The sequence below is a fragment of the Lipotes vexillifer genome, unplaced genomic scaffold, assembly GCF_000442215.2.
Source record: "Lipotes vexillifer unplaced genomic scaffold, Lipotes_vexillifer_v1.1 scaffold459, whole genome shotgun sequence".
NCBI lineage: Eukaryota > Metazoa > Chordata > Mammalia > Artiodactyla > Lipotidae > Lipotes > Lipotes vexillifer.
The window spans coordinates 2,099,389-2,111,925 of record NW_006769874.1 but is presented as its reverse complement, the minus strand read 5'-3'; the positions used below and the strand labels follow the sequence as shown (position 1 = coordinate 2,111,925).

The 12,537-nt window shown below is 54.0% G+C and overlaps 1 protein-coding gene across 2 annotated transcripts in view; it reads right to left on the bottom strand.

Annotated features, from left to right (window-relative positions):
- SMOC2 (SPARC related modular calcium binding 2) overlaps positions 1-11,672 on the bottom strand; it is a 155,702-nt gene extending 144,030 nt beyond the window's left edge. For both annotated transcript variants that reach the window (XM_007445919.1, XM_007445920.1), the window contains exon 1: positions 11,589-11,672. In XM_007445919.1, the coding sequence (XP_007445981.1) occupies positions 11,589-11,672 (84 nt within the window). The remainder of the gene's footprint in view (positions 1-11,588) is intronic.
- Between the last annotated feature and the right edge of the window lie 865 nt (positions 11,673-12,537).

Below are 12,537 nucleotides of genomic sequence, written 5' to 3'. Positions count from 1 at the left end.
GTCGGACCTTCCAGGGCCGACAGGTTCCCGGCACTGCCACTCCTTCTCAGGGGGGACCTGCCGCCTGTCACAGAGTTCACCGTATACTACTTTCACATTTTAAGGAAAACTCATATTCCAGCCCCAAGCCAGCTGCCCCGTTCCCATCCAGGGTGTGGGTGGAAGAGAGAACATGGCCTTGCAGTGAAGACGAGTCAGCGGAACAGCTGGAAAGGCCGAGGGCCTCCTCACCCAGCATCACACCTGCACCACCAGCCTGCCCCCCCGCCCAGCATCAGGGCTGCTCCAGGAGCCTGCCTGCACCTCTGCTCTGACACCCGGGAAGGCTCCTCTTGGCTGCCCAGCCCTCCTCAGGGCCCTTCATGCTCCGCTCACCCGCTGCATCCTTCCGGGGTCCCGAATGAGGCCCCCGCCTGTCTGGTGGGTGGTCCTCTGCACAGGATGCTCCCAGCCCCCTCCCACCCCCCTGGCTGCCTCCCAGACCCTCAGGGCTCAGCTGAGAGCCACCTTCTGGGCCACATTTCTGACAGTGACATCTGGACACTGGCCCCAACCCTTGTCCATTGCTGTGTCTGCTGGACAAAAGGCCGCATGACGCTGGACAGTGACCTGTTTGCCAGCGACGGGCACCCAGCTGAGAGGTCAGGTCCATCATTCCTCCGAGCACGTCCCGACACAGCCCGAGTGCCGTTCGATGATTTTACTTACACATTTCACGGTGCTCTTGTTTACCTTTTCTCCAACAAAGCCCCTCCATTCCCCAGGATGTGCATTAAGGGAATCCCAAAAGCAAACTGATGGAGCGCTGGGCTGAAGGATAAGTCAGTTACCTGCACCCATCCTCAGGCACAGCTGGGTGCCCCACTGGCAGACCTCCAACCCCCCGTCCCCTGCTCTACCTTGGGAATTCCGAGACAGCTAGGGATGCTGAGTCCTAAGAGCTTGGATCTCACGCTGCAAAGGTGCAGAGGGCTGTTTTGAGCGCTCAGTGAAACTGGAAAACCCAGAAAGTAGTATTAAAGGAGAAAAAGTGAAAAAAAACACCATTTGTAATTTAAAAAAAAAAAGTTAGAATTTGGTTTTGAGTCAAGTTCTGGGTTAATTTACATATTTTCTCAGACCCTCCACTTCACTGAGCCCCAGTCCTCGGGCCTGTCTGTCCTCCCTGCCCTGACCAGAGACCCGAGCTCCCTGGTGTGGGCAGGAGGCGGGCTGGCAGGGTCACAGCGAAGACGAAGGGCGAGGCCGGCTGGGAGTGACCACGTGCACACAGGGCAAGACTGAAGAAAGCCTGAGGGCTGGAGAGAGACAGAGAGAGACAGAGACACACAGAGAAGGAGGGACACAGAGGCTAACTAACTCTCTACCATGTCTTGGCCAATGAAATTCTTGTACCCTTTTTTGTTAAATTAGGGGGTTGGATAAGAAGAGCACCAGGGCCCACGACGTGGCAACAGCCCCCAGGACGAAAGGCCTGAAGGGGCCCCTCCCCAGGCCTAAGCCCACAGCCCACTTCCTGACCTCAGCACTCGGGGGACACTGCACGTGTGCCCACACCGAGGATTCTACACTCAGGGACAGGACAGAGCGTCCGGGGTGTGTCCACGCCACTGTGCTGCCATCTGGGGGCAGAGGGGCGGTGCCGGGCGTTCAGGCACCCCGGAGTCTCAGGAAGCCTCTGGGACCCAGCATCACCTGCCGGCTCCCCGAGTCCCCCTCAGAGACACGGGGACCACGGCGAGGCCGGGCTGAGCCTGGAAATAAGCGCCAGGTTCTGAAGAGGTCACAGCGGCCAAGGGACCTCAGAACATGGGCATGGCCCCTCCGCCCAACGTCTGCGGTTCGACCTGCAGCCACGGCTGCAGGCAGTGAGGCTGGCCTTCCTCTGTCATGTAAAAAAAAGAACAAGGGAAGAAAACGGCCGGCCGAAAGGAGGCAAGGGGAGGGAACGTTGGTGAGAATTTGAATGGGGCCAATTAGGACTTTTTAAACCGCCTTCAGATCTTTGGATGCAAAGAAATGTAAATGGTTTCTGGCCAGAGGTCGGTAAGAAGGTGTCTAAGGGAAGCGGGGCCGGGGCGCACCTCCCCAGAGCCTTCCCCCAACAAAGCGAGTTTGCAGATTTTATTGGGAAAAGGCTCGGCTGGAAGGGAGGCTTTGAAAGCCTGAGCGCAGACTGTTGATTTTCTGCAGTTAATGTTCTTTCGGGTTAAAATCCATCATAAAATGGACATGTCTGAGAACATCCACCCCCGAAGAACGCTGAAATACAATATTAATTTAGCCTGCAAGTAAGGGAAGCCACTGCTTTAAATAAAATCCATTCACTAAGTGACCAGATCTTGCAGCAGAAAGGGAACTGCATCTGCTGGCAGCCGGGCCCAGCAGACAGCCCACTGGGGCATCTCTCCTGGCTTCATTTATTAAAGCCAAAATCCTGCCTCGGGTACACAGCACTCTTACCTGGTATTTGAGTAATCGCCCTGAATTTAACCTGCAAATCCCAGACTTCCAAAGAAAGTTGCTGGAAACCTCAAATAAAAACGTCCCTCAGTTGTTAATTCCCTAATTCAGTGTCCCTGCATCATGAGTCAGACCTCTAAAACTGGAAAGTTGAACGTGGCGCCTGAACCCAGGCTAGGTGGCGACCCAAGTCGTCAAGTGGCAGAAGCTTTGCGGGGGGTGGAGCCCGAGCCCACCCGCGGACCCCTGCCCGCCCGCCCCGGCGGAGCAGGCTGCTCTCGGGCGCCCCCGTGTGGCCGGCGACGGAACAGTACGAAGAGGCGCTTCCCCTGGAGCCGCACCTGCGTCTCAAGCCGGGTGTAAATGGCGGAGAGATGCCACGGGCGCAGAGAAAGGGATTCGTGACTCCACCTGGATTATATCTCCGAGTGAAAAGAAAGATCTCGCTTTGGCAACTCCCTCCAAAAGATAAACCTCTGAAGAATGAAGACCTGATGAGCACGAGCCCATCATGTGGGGATCCTGCAAAGCTACAGCTTAGCCGACGTGTACGTTCAGGTCAGAGCTGTTACTCACTTTCCTTACCCTGAGGTGTTTGCAAAAATTTAAAACACACGCACCCACGAAAGGAACAGGGCGGCTTGGCAGGGCGGTCACCAGCACCGGAAACCGGCTCTCTCTACTTTACGAGAGAAAAGTGCAGGCTGTAAAGTCCGTTTACTGCGTTACGCTGAAGTTTCGGTCCGCGTGCGGGATGTTCTCACGCCGGTGCTGGGAGAGCAAGTCGGTGTGCCCAGGAGATGGCAGCCCTGCGCGGTGCTGCACGGGTGGAGACCAGCACTGCCACGGGTCCAACACCTTCCTTCACAAAGTGTCCATACCGGGCCAGAGTAAGAGTCACAGGACGCATACTGGGGAGTCCAAGTTAGTGTTTGATGATTTTTAAGTCACCGATTCTTTCCGGGGGCGGGGGCACGTACCCAAATCCCCTGGGGATATTTCCTGGTGCAGGGAATTGTTGCAGCAGAGAGAAAAGGCCCTGGGTCTCATCTCCTGGGAGTGAGTCCCAGCCCATCCCTCAATGTCCCCAGGCCAACCCATTTACAGGAAGGTGGAGGAGTGCTTAGCAGATTTACGAGAGCCTGAGGGGCTAGTTCCAACCTGGTAACGGGGTCAGGACGCAAATCTAGTTTTAACAGGAATACCGTATACACCACTTACGGGTTCAAAGCATTCAGAGAAACAGTGCTGGGGCGGGGGGCGGTGGAAACTGGCTTAACGGAACCTCAGATTCAGAAAGTGACTTGGGCAAGTGGGCCAACCACACCCCAGTGTCATCAAGCAAGTTTATGCTCCCCTGTTGAGATCTTGTGTCTGGTCCTGAGGGCTCGTCAAAGGGTGTGGACCAACCAGAGCTCAGAGCAGAGCTTGGTTCAGAAAGCAGAGGGGGAACCTGCGGGGATGCCTTAGAAGGGAGGGTGGGAAGTGGGAGCAGGAGGGCACGGATGTCTGTAACGCACCTCACTTTCCGAGTCCCTCCAACACGGGAAGACAGAACCGGGCCTGGGAGGAAAGGGTCGGGACAGGAAGATACAGAAGAGTCACGGAGGGCATCTGGGCTTCAAAGACCTATAGTGATCTTCCTTAAATACCTAAATACGCGGCCCAAGGAAAGCAGATGATGTGAACTGTTGGTTCATCAGTAGATGACAATTTTAAAGATTATGTGATTCTCAGCCTGCATTAAAAGCAAGGTCCTCCAGCGTTCCCAGGTCCAAGGAGAACCCTCCTGATGACAGATTTTATTCCATAGTCAACGGCATTAGTGCAGGGCACCAGAATTTCTCATTATCTCTCTTTTTAACGTTTAAAACTTTCCACGTATCTGTTTACCAAAGACAAAGGTCTTCCCGGCCTAGACTGTCCTTGGCGAGGGCCCTGATGTCACGGTCAGTTGGTGCCATGGGAGAAAGGGACCTTCCTCTCCTGCTCCCGTGACACAAGCACGTGCAACGCAACAGCCACAGTGGCCTGGCCGACAGCTCCTGCCGCTCTGGCACAGACGGGCCTGGCCCTGAGAGCAGAGCCCTGACCAGCGGTGGACATGACAGGGGCAGCAAACACTTAAGTGGCTGATCTCTGAGAAGGAGTGAGGGAAGGCTTCACGTGTATCTCCTGCTGTATAAAGCTGGTGTCACGTCACAGGGAGGGCACTGGGCGCCGTGCTGCCCAGAACCCTGACCCCAAAACTGGCCATGAAATGCCCAAATGCCACTCAGTCGGCCGTCTTAAGCCTGCAGCCGCCACAAAACCGCATGACAGTCATTTCTGTCTTTCGAAGGTCAAGTTTTTAAATTAATTTTAAATGTACTTTTTTTTTTTTAAGTCTTGATGACACAGACCCAAGTCCTCTGCGGAATGAATTGATAGACAACTGAAAACAGACAATGCGCTAAATTCTGCTAGATACCTTCGTTCAGATCTCTTGAATTGTTTTTTAAAATGATAAGCATAAACGGAATTATTTTATTTTTACTTTGTACTCTCTGCTCCATACTTAAGAGTGTTTCTTATCAATGTGAATCTTATCTTATTTATGTGAATCTGATGTGTAATGTAGGGAACGACCCCACAGTGACGTCCGAAACTGAGGAAGTGACCCAGAGCGGCTCTGTGACGTGTCTTTGCATTTGTCTCTTTTTCTCAACGTTATAAGAAAAATTATCGTAGCGCAAGGGAAGTGCAATCATGTGGATGGAGTTCATGTGAAGAGAGATGAACCTGTGCCTGAGTTAGTTATGTGAGTAACCGGAAACAGTTAACCAGGTACAAGGAGGAAAAGGCAGGTCTACGCTGGGTTCTTCTGAAGATGGAGTTGGGCCCCAAAAGCGGTTAGATATGAGCAAAGAAAGGGAGAAAAGAGCAATTACACGTCAAAACCTCAACACTAGGGTTCAGTCGTGAGTTACGCGTCAGAGCGACAACACCTAACACGCTCAGAGTTGTCGTGAGACTGGTCAGCCACGCCAGAGGTAACCATGGCAACCACAAATCTCACCATCCTCAATGGAAAAGGTGCCCTAAGAAATTAAAATCAACAGTCTTCCCACTGGGCAATGTACTTTTCATCATTCCTCAGAGTAATAAAAAAACATTTCTTATGCACTTTTCATTGAAACAGAGAAATGTGGCTCCCTGGCAGGAGTAAGGGGTCCACTGCCCAGCAGTCAGCACTCACGTCTGGATCAGACAAGAGCCAGTGCCACCTTCCTCCGAGGCCCCGAGGCCCCGAGGCCCCGAGGCCCCACCTCACGAGCCACTGTGGCCTGGGCTAGGGAAGGGTCTGTCTTTTTCAGTCCGCTGGGGGCTGGTATGGGATAGACCTGAGCAGGGCAGGCAAAGCCACGGGAAATGAGACAGATTTGCTTAATCCCAGGAAGGAAATCTCGTGTCTGCCATGCTGTCATCTCATAGGTAGGCTGGACCCATTTGCTCCTGGAGCCTTGATTATACGGAACAGAGTCAAAGATAAATACACAAAACAACCCACCTTGGGCAAGATCCACCTACAGACTAGAGCATTTGGGGGCTAACAAAGTGATGAACTTGCTCTTTCAGCAGTGACAGAAACCAACAGATGTGAGAACATCCCAAATGAAATGGGCCTAATAGATTCTGCCGTGCATCCTAAAGTGTTCTGGACCAGGGACCAAACACACCACAGACGACTGTGTGCATCTAAACTCGCCATGCTTCCTGGGACCAAACACACCGCAGACGGCTGTGTGCATCTAAACTCGCCATGCTTCCTGGGACCAAACACACCGCAGACGGCCGTGTGCATCTAAACTCGCCATGCTTTCTGGGACTTTCATTATTATTGGAAGACTCTTTACCAGCAAACCTCAAATGCTAAGAGCTGGCTTTACCCGCCCCTGGACAAAAACAGTTTAAAAATCTGCCATCGGCGAGGGCTTGCTGATGGACAGGGCCGGTAACGTGATGCTGGGGATAAAGGGACTGCAGTGGCCTACCCACAGCCACCAGGACAGAGCGCGGTAGAGGGGGCCTACAGATGCTTTTAGGGGAAAGAGTATGAGAGGAAGAAACTAGAAAACCTCTTACGGATCTCAGCTAGCGCTAAAATAGAAACAGTAACATTAACGGTCATAGGAGAAGCGAAGGGAGTTCACTGTAATTTGGGCAGAGGCCTAAAAGATAAAGAAAAAAGATGACCAGGGAAAAGAAGAAAGTAAAAAGAGGGAAGATATGTGTTGAAGGAAGAAAAGGGTCACTTACTGTACTGACATTGCACCGTCCCTTAACTGCCAGTTTACTTGGTTAGTATCCCACATTATGCCATACGTAATAAAAACCTAAATATAATTGGAGTGTTACTAGACATTCTGAGAGGGCCTCCATGTTGAAAATTCTGATTAAACCTGGACACGGCTAGTACAAGTTTCCAGTTATAATTTCTTGTTTTTCAATCATGACAATATAAATGTCAGTTACCATTTTACTGGGTTCTATTCATTTGTGCCTTATTACAAATCTTTGCGCTTTGATTTTCATCCTGGGACTACAAAACCACATAAGAATGCCTATGATTATCCCTTTTAGAATAATTTCTTCTTAGCCCATATATGAAACTAAGATTTCATTTTCTGAAACCTTTCCTCTCTGGGGCTTCAGTTAAATATTCAATATATTAAGTGTTATTTAAGCTCTAGAGATGTACAGATATTAATAGGGCGATCTTGTGCCATGACCAACACCATCAACTGGGGGAACACAGAGGTGACAGTTCTAGTTTCCTATAAATGAACTCAGAAAATTATTTCTTAATTTTTCTTCTCCAATTGCAAAATCTACCCGGAAGTGCATCACTCTGAGTCTATGACTTGTCTGTGTGGAATAGTGTACCTTTTAGTTCAAAAATATGAAACGTTACCCTTGCCCTCTACGCCAGTGTTCCACTGCCAATCTTAATAAGAGCCTCATTCTAAATTCCTAGACTCTCAGGAAGGCTTATTTTGATATAGAATTACTTGGAAATCTGCTCTGTTCTGAACCATTGCGACCTGTGTTGGTTAGATCAATGCCCATTTACTGCACAATCTTGTTACAGCCTGAAGTTGCTTATACTTTTATTTATGGTCTTGATTTCAAATCAGAATTTAAGTTACCCCTCCAGATGTTTGGGTTTGTAGTCGCCATGTAAATGGGCTTCTAGGTTGGAAAATTTTGATGATGTTTAGTTTCCTTTTCCTTAACCACCTCCGTGGTCCGTCTTCTGCTGATGAATTAAACGCAGCCTTCCCAGAGCAGCAAATGTACTCAGCGCATTTGCAGTGGGAGAAGAAAGAAACCATAATCATTCCCTGAGAGCCTGGGCAGGGAGTGAGAACAGCGTCAAGCAGGATGGTCCACAGTCGCCCTGGAGCCGGAGGGGCCACGCCGACATCCCAGCAGCATCAACATTAGACCCTCTTGTGCCAATAACAACACACTGTCACATGTATATGTGAGCAAATCCTGCCTTCCCAACTCCTTCCTTCTCCTTCAAAGCAAACAAATACACACAGGGGTGGAAAACAGCCACTTCAGCTCTGTCGGTACACGTCTCCCCGACCGAGTCCTTTGCCCTCACCGTGTGCTGGAGGCCAGCCAGGCTGGGAGGGAAGGGGCAGGGTCGAGCTGGACCATTCTCAGAGGTGACCCAGCAAACGGTGCAGGGAAGCCCTCCGCCCTGCCTAGAGAAGAAAAACAACCTCGGGTTGAATTTCTAAGCATCTGGATCAGGGCAGTGTCCGGGGCTCCAACAGGGCCTCCGGAATATGGATACGGCAGAGCCTTGCTGGTTAGGCTGCTGGGAGATCAACAAGAAAACACACACAAAGTGCCCTGGGAGCAAAGAAAGCTCAGGTAGTGGACAGGAACCGGGGGAGCATTGTCACGGCTGGCCAGAAGCCACATGAGAAGGGGAGCCGTTGGCCTCTGCGTTCTCAGTGTGGGCAGAGTTCCCCTCAGGCAGCTCTAAAATCAATCCAGTTGGCCCCCGCAAACACTCTGGGGAAGGGGTCATGGGGCATATTGTGCCTCACAGCCCGGAAGGAAACACCCAGGGCCGGGTTTACTGGCTGTCTGTCAAAATCCGTATAACCGCCCCTATGATGCGATCATCTTTGAGGAATATAATGATGTGTAACCAGACCACTTATACTGGCAGTTATTCCCTAGTCTCAGCCATGAGCAGAAATTTTTTAAAAGTCAACCATTCTCATGAAAAATGGACGTGATCCGGCCTTAGAAGAAGGAAGAAACAGAGGGGGACCAAGGTTCGGGGAGGGTCGATACACTTCGCAGCACCGTCTGCTGAGTGGAAACAACACGGGGCTCACGGATGACCAGGCGATTATGCAAACCCTCAGAAAGTCCTAGGAAAACACACAAAGGTGCCATTTCTGAAGAATAACTTTGGTGGGAAAAAAAGACAATTATCAAGCCAAGCAGATTCTCTTAGTCTCAAGCAGCAAGTAGCAGAGGTGATCAAACCCACTGACACATTCTGGCAACACTGTCCCCCAAACTAAGACCTTTCACTATAGGGAGAGGAAAACAAAGGCGTCATCCAGGGAAGCCAGCAACAGGCTTCTAACCCCCAGAGGCAGCGCCTCTTCCTGTCTCTACGTGAGAAGAAAGGGTGGAACAGAAGGGGGCAGACAGGCGAGTTTTCTCACTTGCCCGTCCACGCCGACACCATCCACCTCAGCAAAGCTCATACTCACCCAGAGCAAAGCCCTGTGCTCTACACACACGTCCCTGACAGACAGAACCACCGTGAGGCCAGCGTCCCCACACCTGAATGACACAGCCACCTGTGAAAACTATGGCATCGGGACCAACGGCATGGCCATCAGAAATAAGGTGAATTACAGAACAGACACATGCCGGGTACGTATACTAAAAGCCTTACCTTTTATCCCGGCAACGTGCTAAACAGAGGGTATTGCTTTATCCCCACTTTACAGATAAGAACACTGAAAATTAAGAAAGCTAAGTAACTCGCCTTGGGTCACACACCCAGAAGACTTCTAGTGGTCACTCCCAGCCTCCCAGGGACGGGCACTGTCTCTCTGATTTATTAAAGATCAGGTGTAAATCTTGCAGAGAGAAAGCCATTGCTCTGGAAAGGAGAGATCCCCAAATACTGGGAAACGATCTGAAAAGAGATGAGCACCACAGAAAATCCAGCACCTCCGACATTCCCTCACGGCCCCTCAGCAAAACTTCTTGATGTCTTAGATAGCCGGGCGGGCGGGGGCGGGGGGAGTTTGCCAAAATATGTTGTGGCTTTAAGCTTTTCTCCTGGGCGCAAAAGCAGCACAGCGCTTTATCTGCAAAAGCAGTTTTAAGGCAAAGGTTTCCTCAGGAAGTGCAGTCAAAGGGGGCCACATATGTACCATTTCCGCACAAGAATCCCACCCCCACCCGTAGCTGGCATCACTGCCACCCGGGAACTCCTGAGACTGCGCAGGCTTGGGAAGGCAAAGGACGAGGGGCTTAAAGTAAATGCTTAACTAAGAAGAGTGGAGGGGAGAAAAGAGAAGAAAACCTGTAGCGCTTTCAGTTACTCCAATAACTAACGCCCTCTTCTGCTTTCCCAGCCCAGGAGGTTTCCTCAGGGGAGCAGCCAGATGACGTACGTGCACTCTGGGCACTTTCAGGAAATCTGTGGCCACCATAGACAACCTGCTGCTTCATCTCTGGAAGAAACGTGGGCTCTCATTTTGAGACTTGGTCTGTTTCTCTGCGGCCTTGGATGCGCTATGGCGGGGGAGGGCGTCTAAGCGCCTATGTGTGTATAGATGGATAGACGGATACATAGAGCAAGGCTTGTTCCACCGCCCCTCTGCGGAGATAAAGGCTCTACAGGGAAAGCTGAGCGTGTGAAAACCTCCTTCAAGCTCCAGTTAGCAGTTTCTAATCTACAAGTCATTTGTGAGACACAAGGCAGGGACCCCAGAAGAATTTTAGGTATGAACCGTGAACTCACTAACTCCCTCCTGGTACTGCTTGAAAGGAAAGAAGAAAAAAAAATAAAAAAGAGGCTCGGGGACTGCTTGAGCTTTGCTGAAAAGCAGAACCCGACTGCAGCCCATCTCACCCGTCGGTATTTTCGATACAATAAACGCCTTCAGGTAGAGTCCCCGGCCACTTAAAAGCATCTCCCCACCAGAGGTGTTCTCTCTCCCTTCGTGTTTTCTCAAGCACTTGTTCAAAAACACATTTAAGTGGAATGTTTTCGTTTCTGCAGATTGCATTAATTACGGGTTTGCAAACACTGCAAGCCCACGAGGTCTGCCCGAGCCGGGGTCTGGGACACCAGGGACCAGCCGGCGGCCGGCGGCTTGGCTCGGCCCCTGTGCGGAGCTCCGCGCTTGGCACTGCGCGCCGGGCGGCCGGGCCCCGCCGAGAAGTCGCAGCTAAGAAAGCAAAGCAAAAGCCGCCGCGGTCGGCGCGGTGACCCTGGCGCTCGGTACACCCGGCGCGGGGGCCCCGGGGCCCCCAATTTCTGCCTGCTCTAAGCAGGAAGGAAGACGATGTTCACTTGTCGTGTCATCTGCTTCCGCCAAGTTCACGTAGGGAGGGTGTCCGGGAGGGTTAGGCGAAACTTGCGGGGCCCACGAGCAGGGCCCCCTCGCCAGGCAAGCGCCACGCGGTCCGCGCGGCCGCGCGCCGAGAGCCGAGCCCGGGACACACCGGGCCGGGTGGGCGCCGAGGCCCCGCCGGGGCAGCCCTCGGACAATCCGCCGGGCGGCGCCCTCGTCCCGAAAACTGGTTTCCGCGCGCGGCCCTGCCCACCCCCCGTGGCTGGGGCGGCACGGGACCCCCGATCGCATCCCCGGCCCGTCACCCAAGCAGCTCCGCGCGCGCACGCCGCCGAGCCGCCCAGGCCCCACCTGTTTCGGCCGCGCGGGCGGAAGGAGGCGCCACCTCCCCGAGGGTCACCTGCTCCCCGTGCCTGGGCGCTTCGGCCGGAGTGGACGGCGGGAACCCCGCCGGACCCGGGCAGGAGGCGGCACAGCGCCACCGCCAGGTCCCCGCGGGCCAGGACTCACCGTGAGCGCCGAGAACTTCTGCGCGGGCGCCTGCGGGAGCAGCCCCGCGAGCAGCGGCAGCCAGCAGAGCCGGGGGAGCAGCATGGTGACCGGGCGCGGGGCCGGCGGGGCTCTCGGCCCCGGAGGGCGAGGGCGGCGCTCGGAGCAGCGGCCGCGCTCTGCGCGCTGGCACGGCGGCCGGGGAGCCGGCAGAGGGGCTGCTCGGGGGTCCTCTTCCCCAGCGCTCCGGGCGGCCCGGACTCAACCAGCTGCCCTCCCGGCACCCGGCGGTCCTCCGCGGCCTCTGCGGCTTCCCTGGCTCCTGTCAAATAACTGCCGAGCTTCCCGGATCCTCCTCCCGCCCGGCCGCCCGCCCTCCTCCCTCCCTCCCGCCCCCCAGCCCCCCCCCCCGCGCCCGCCGCCGCGCCCCGCTCGCTGGGCTCGGACGCCCGCTCTCCTGAGGGGCCGCCCCGGCGCGGGTCTGCGGCAGCAGGAGATGGAGAGGGGCCCCCCAGGGCTGTGCTGTATCCCGTGGGTGCTGCGTGCGCCTGCCTCCTTCCCTGTACGCGCGCAGACGCGCGCACACACACGCATGCACACACGCACGCAAATGCACACACGCGGACACGCACACGCGTGCACACGCCAACGCGCATGCACCCTGGGAGAGGCCCCGGCACGACCACAAGATGCGCATCGCCCTCCTCCCATCCCAGGGCCCTGACCCGGTCCGCGCAAGAACGGCTCTAGTGGCCGGTTCATCCCACAGAGTTAACTCGGAGCCTAGGTCAGTCCCCAGCCATCCTTGGGTCTCCTGGAACTCTGGGCTCTAATGCTACCTCGTCCAGCCCAGAATGTCGCCTCTCAAATTTGCTGATTGATTAGCTGGCTCTCCAGTAAGGGCAGCTGTCAGCACAACACGCAACACCGTCCAAAAGATTCAAGGAGTGTGGCGCACCTACAGCATTTT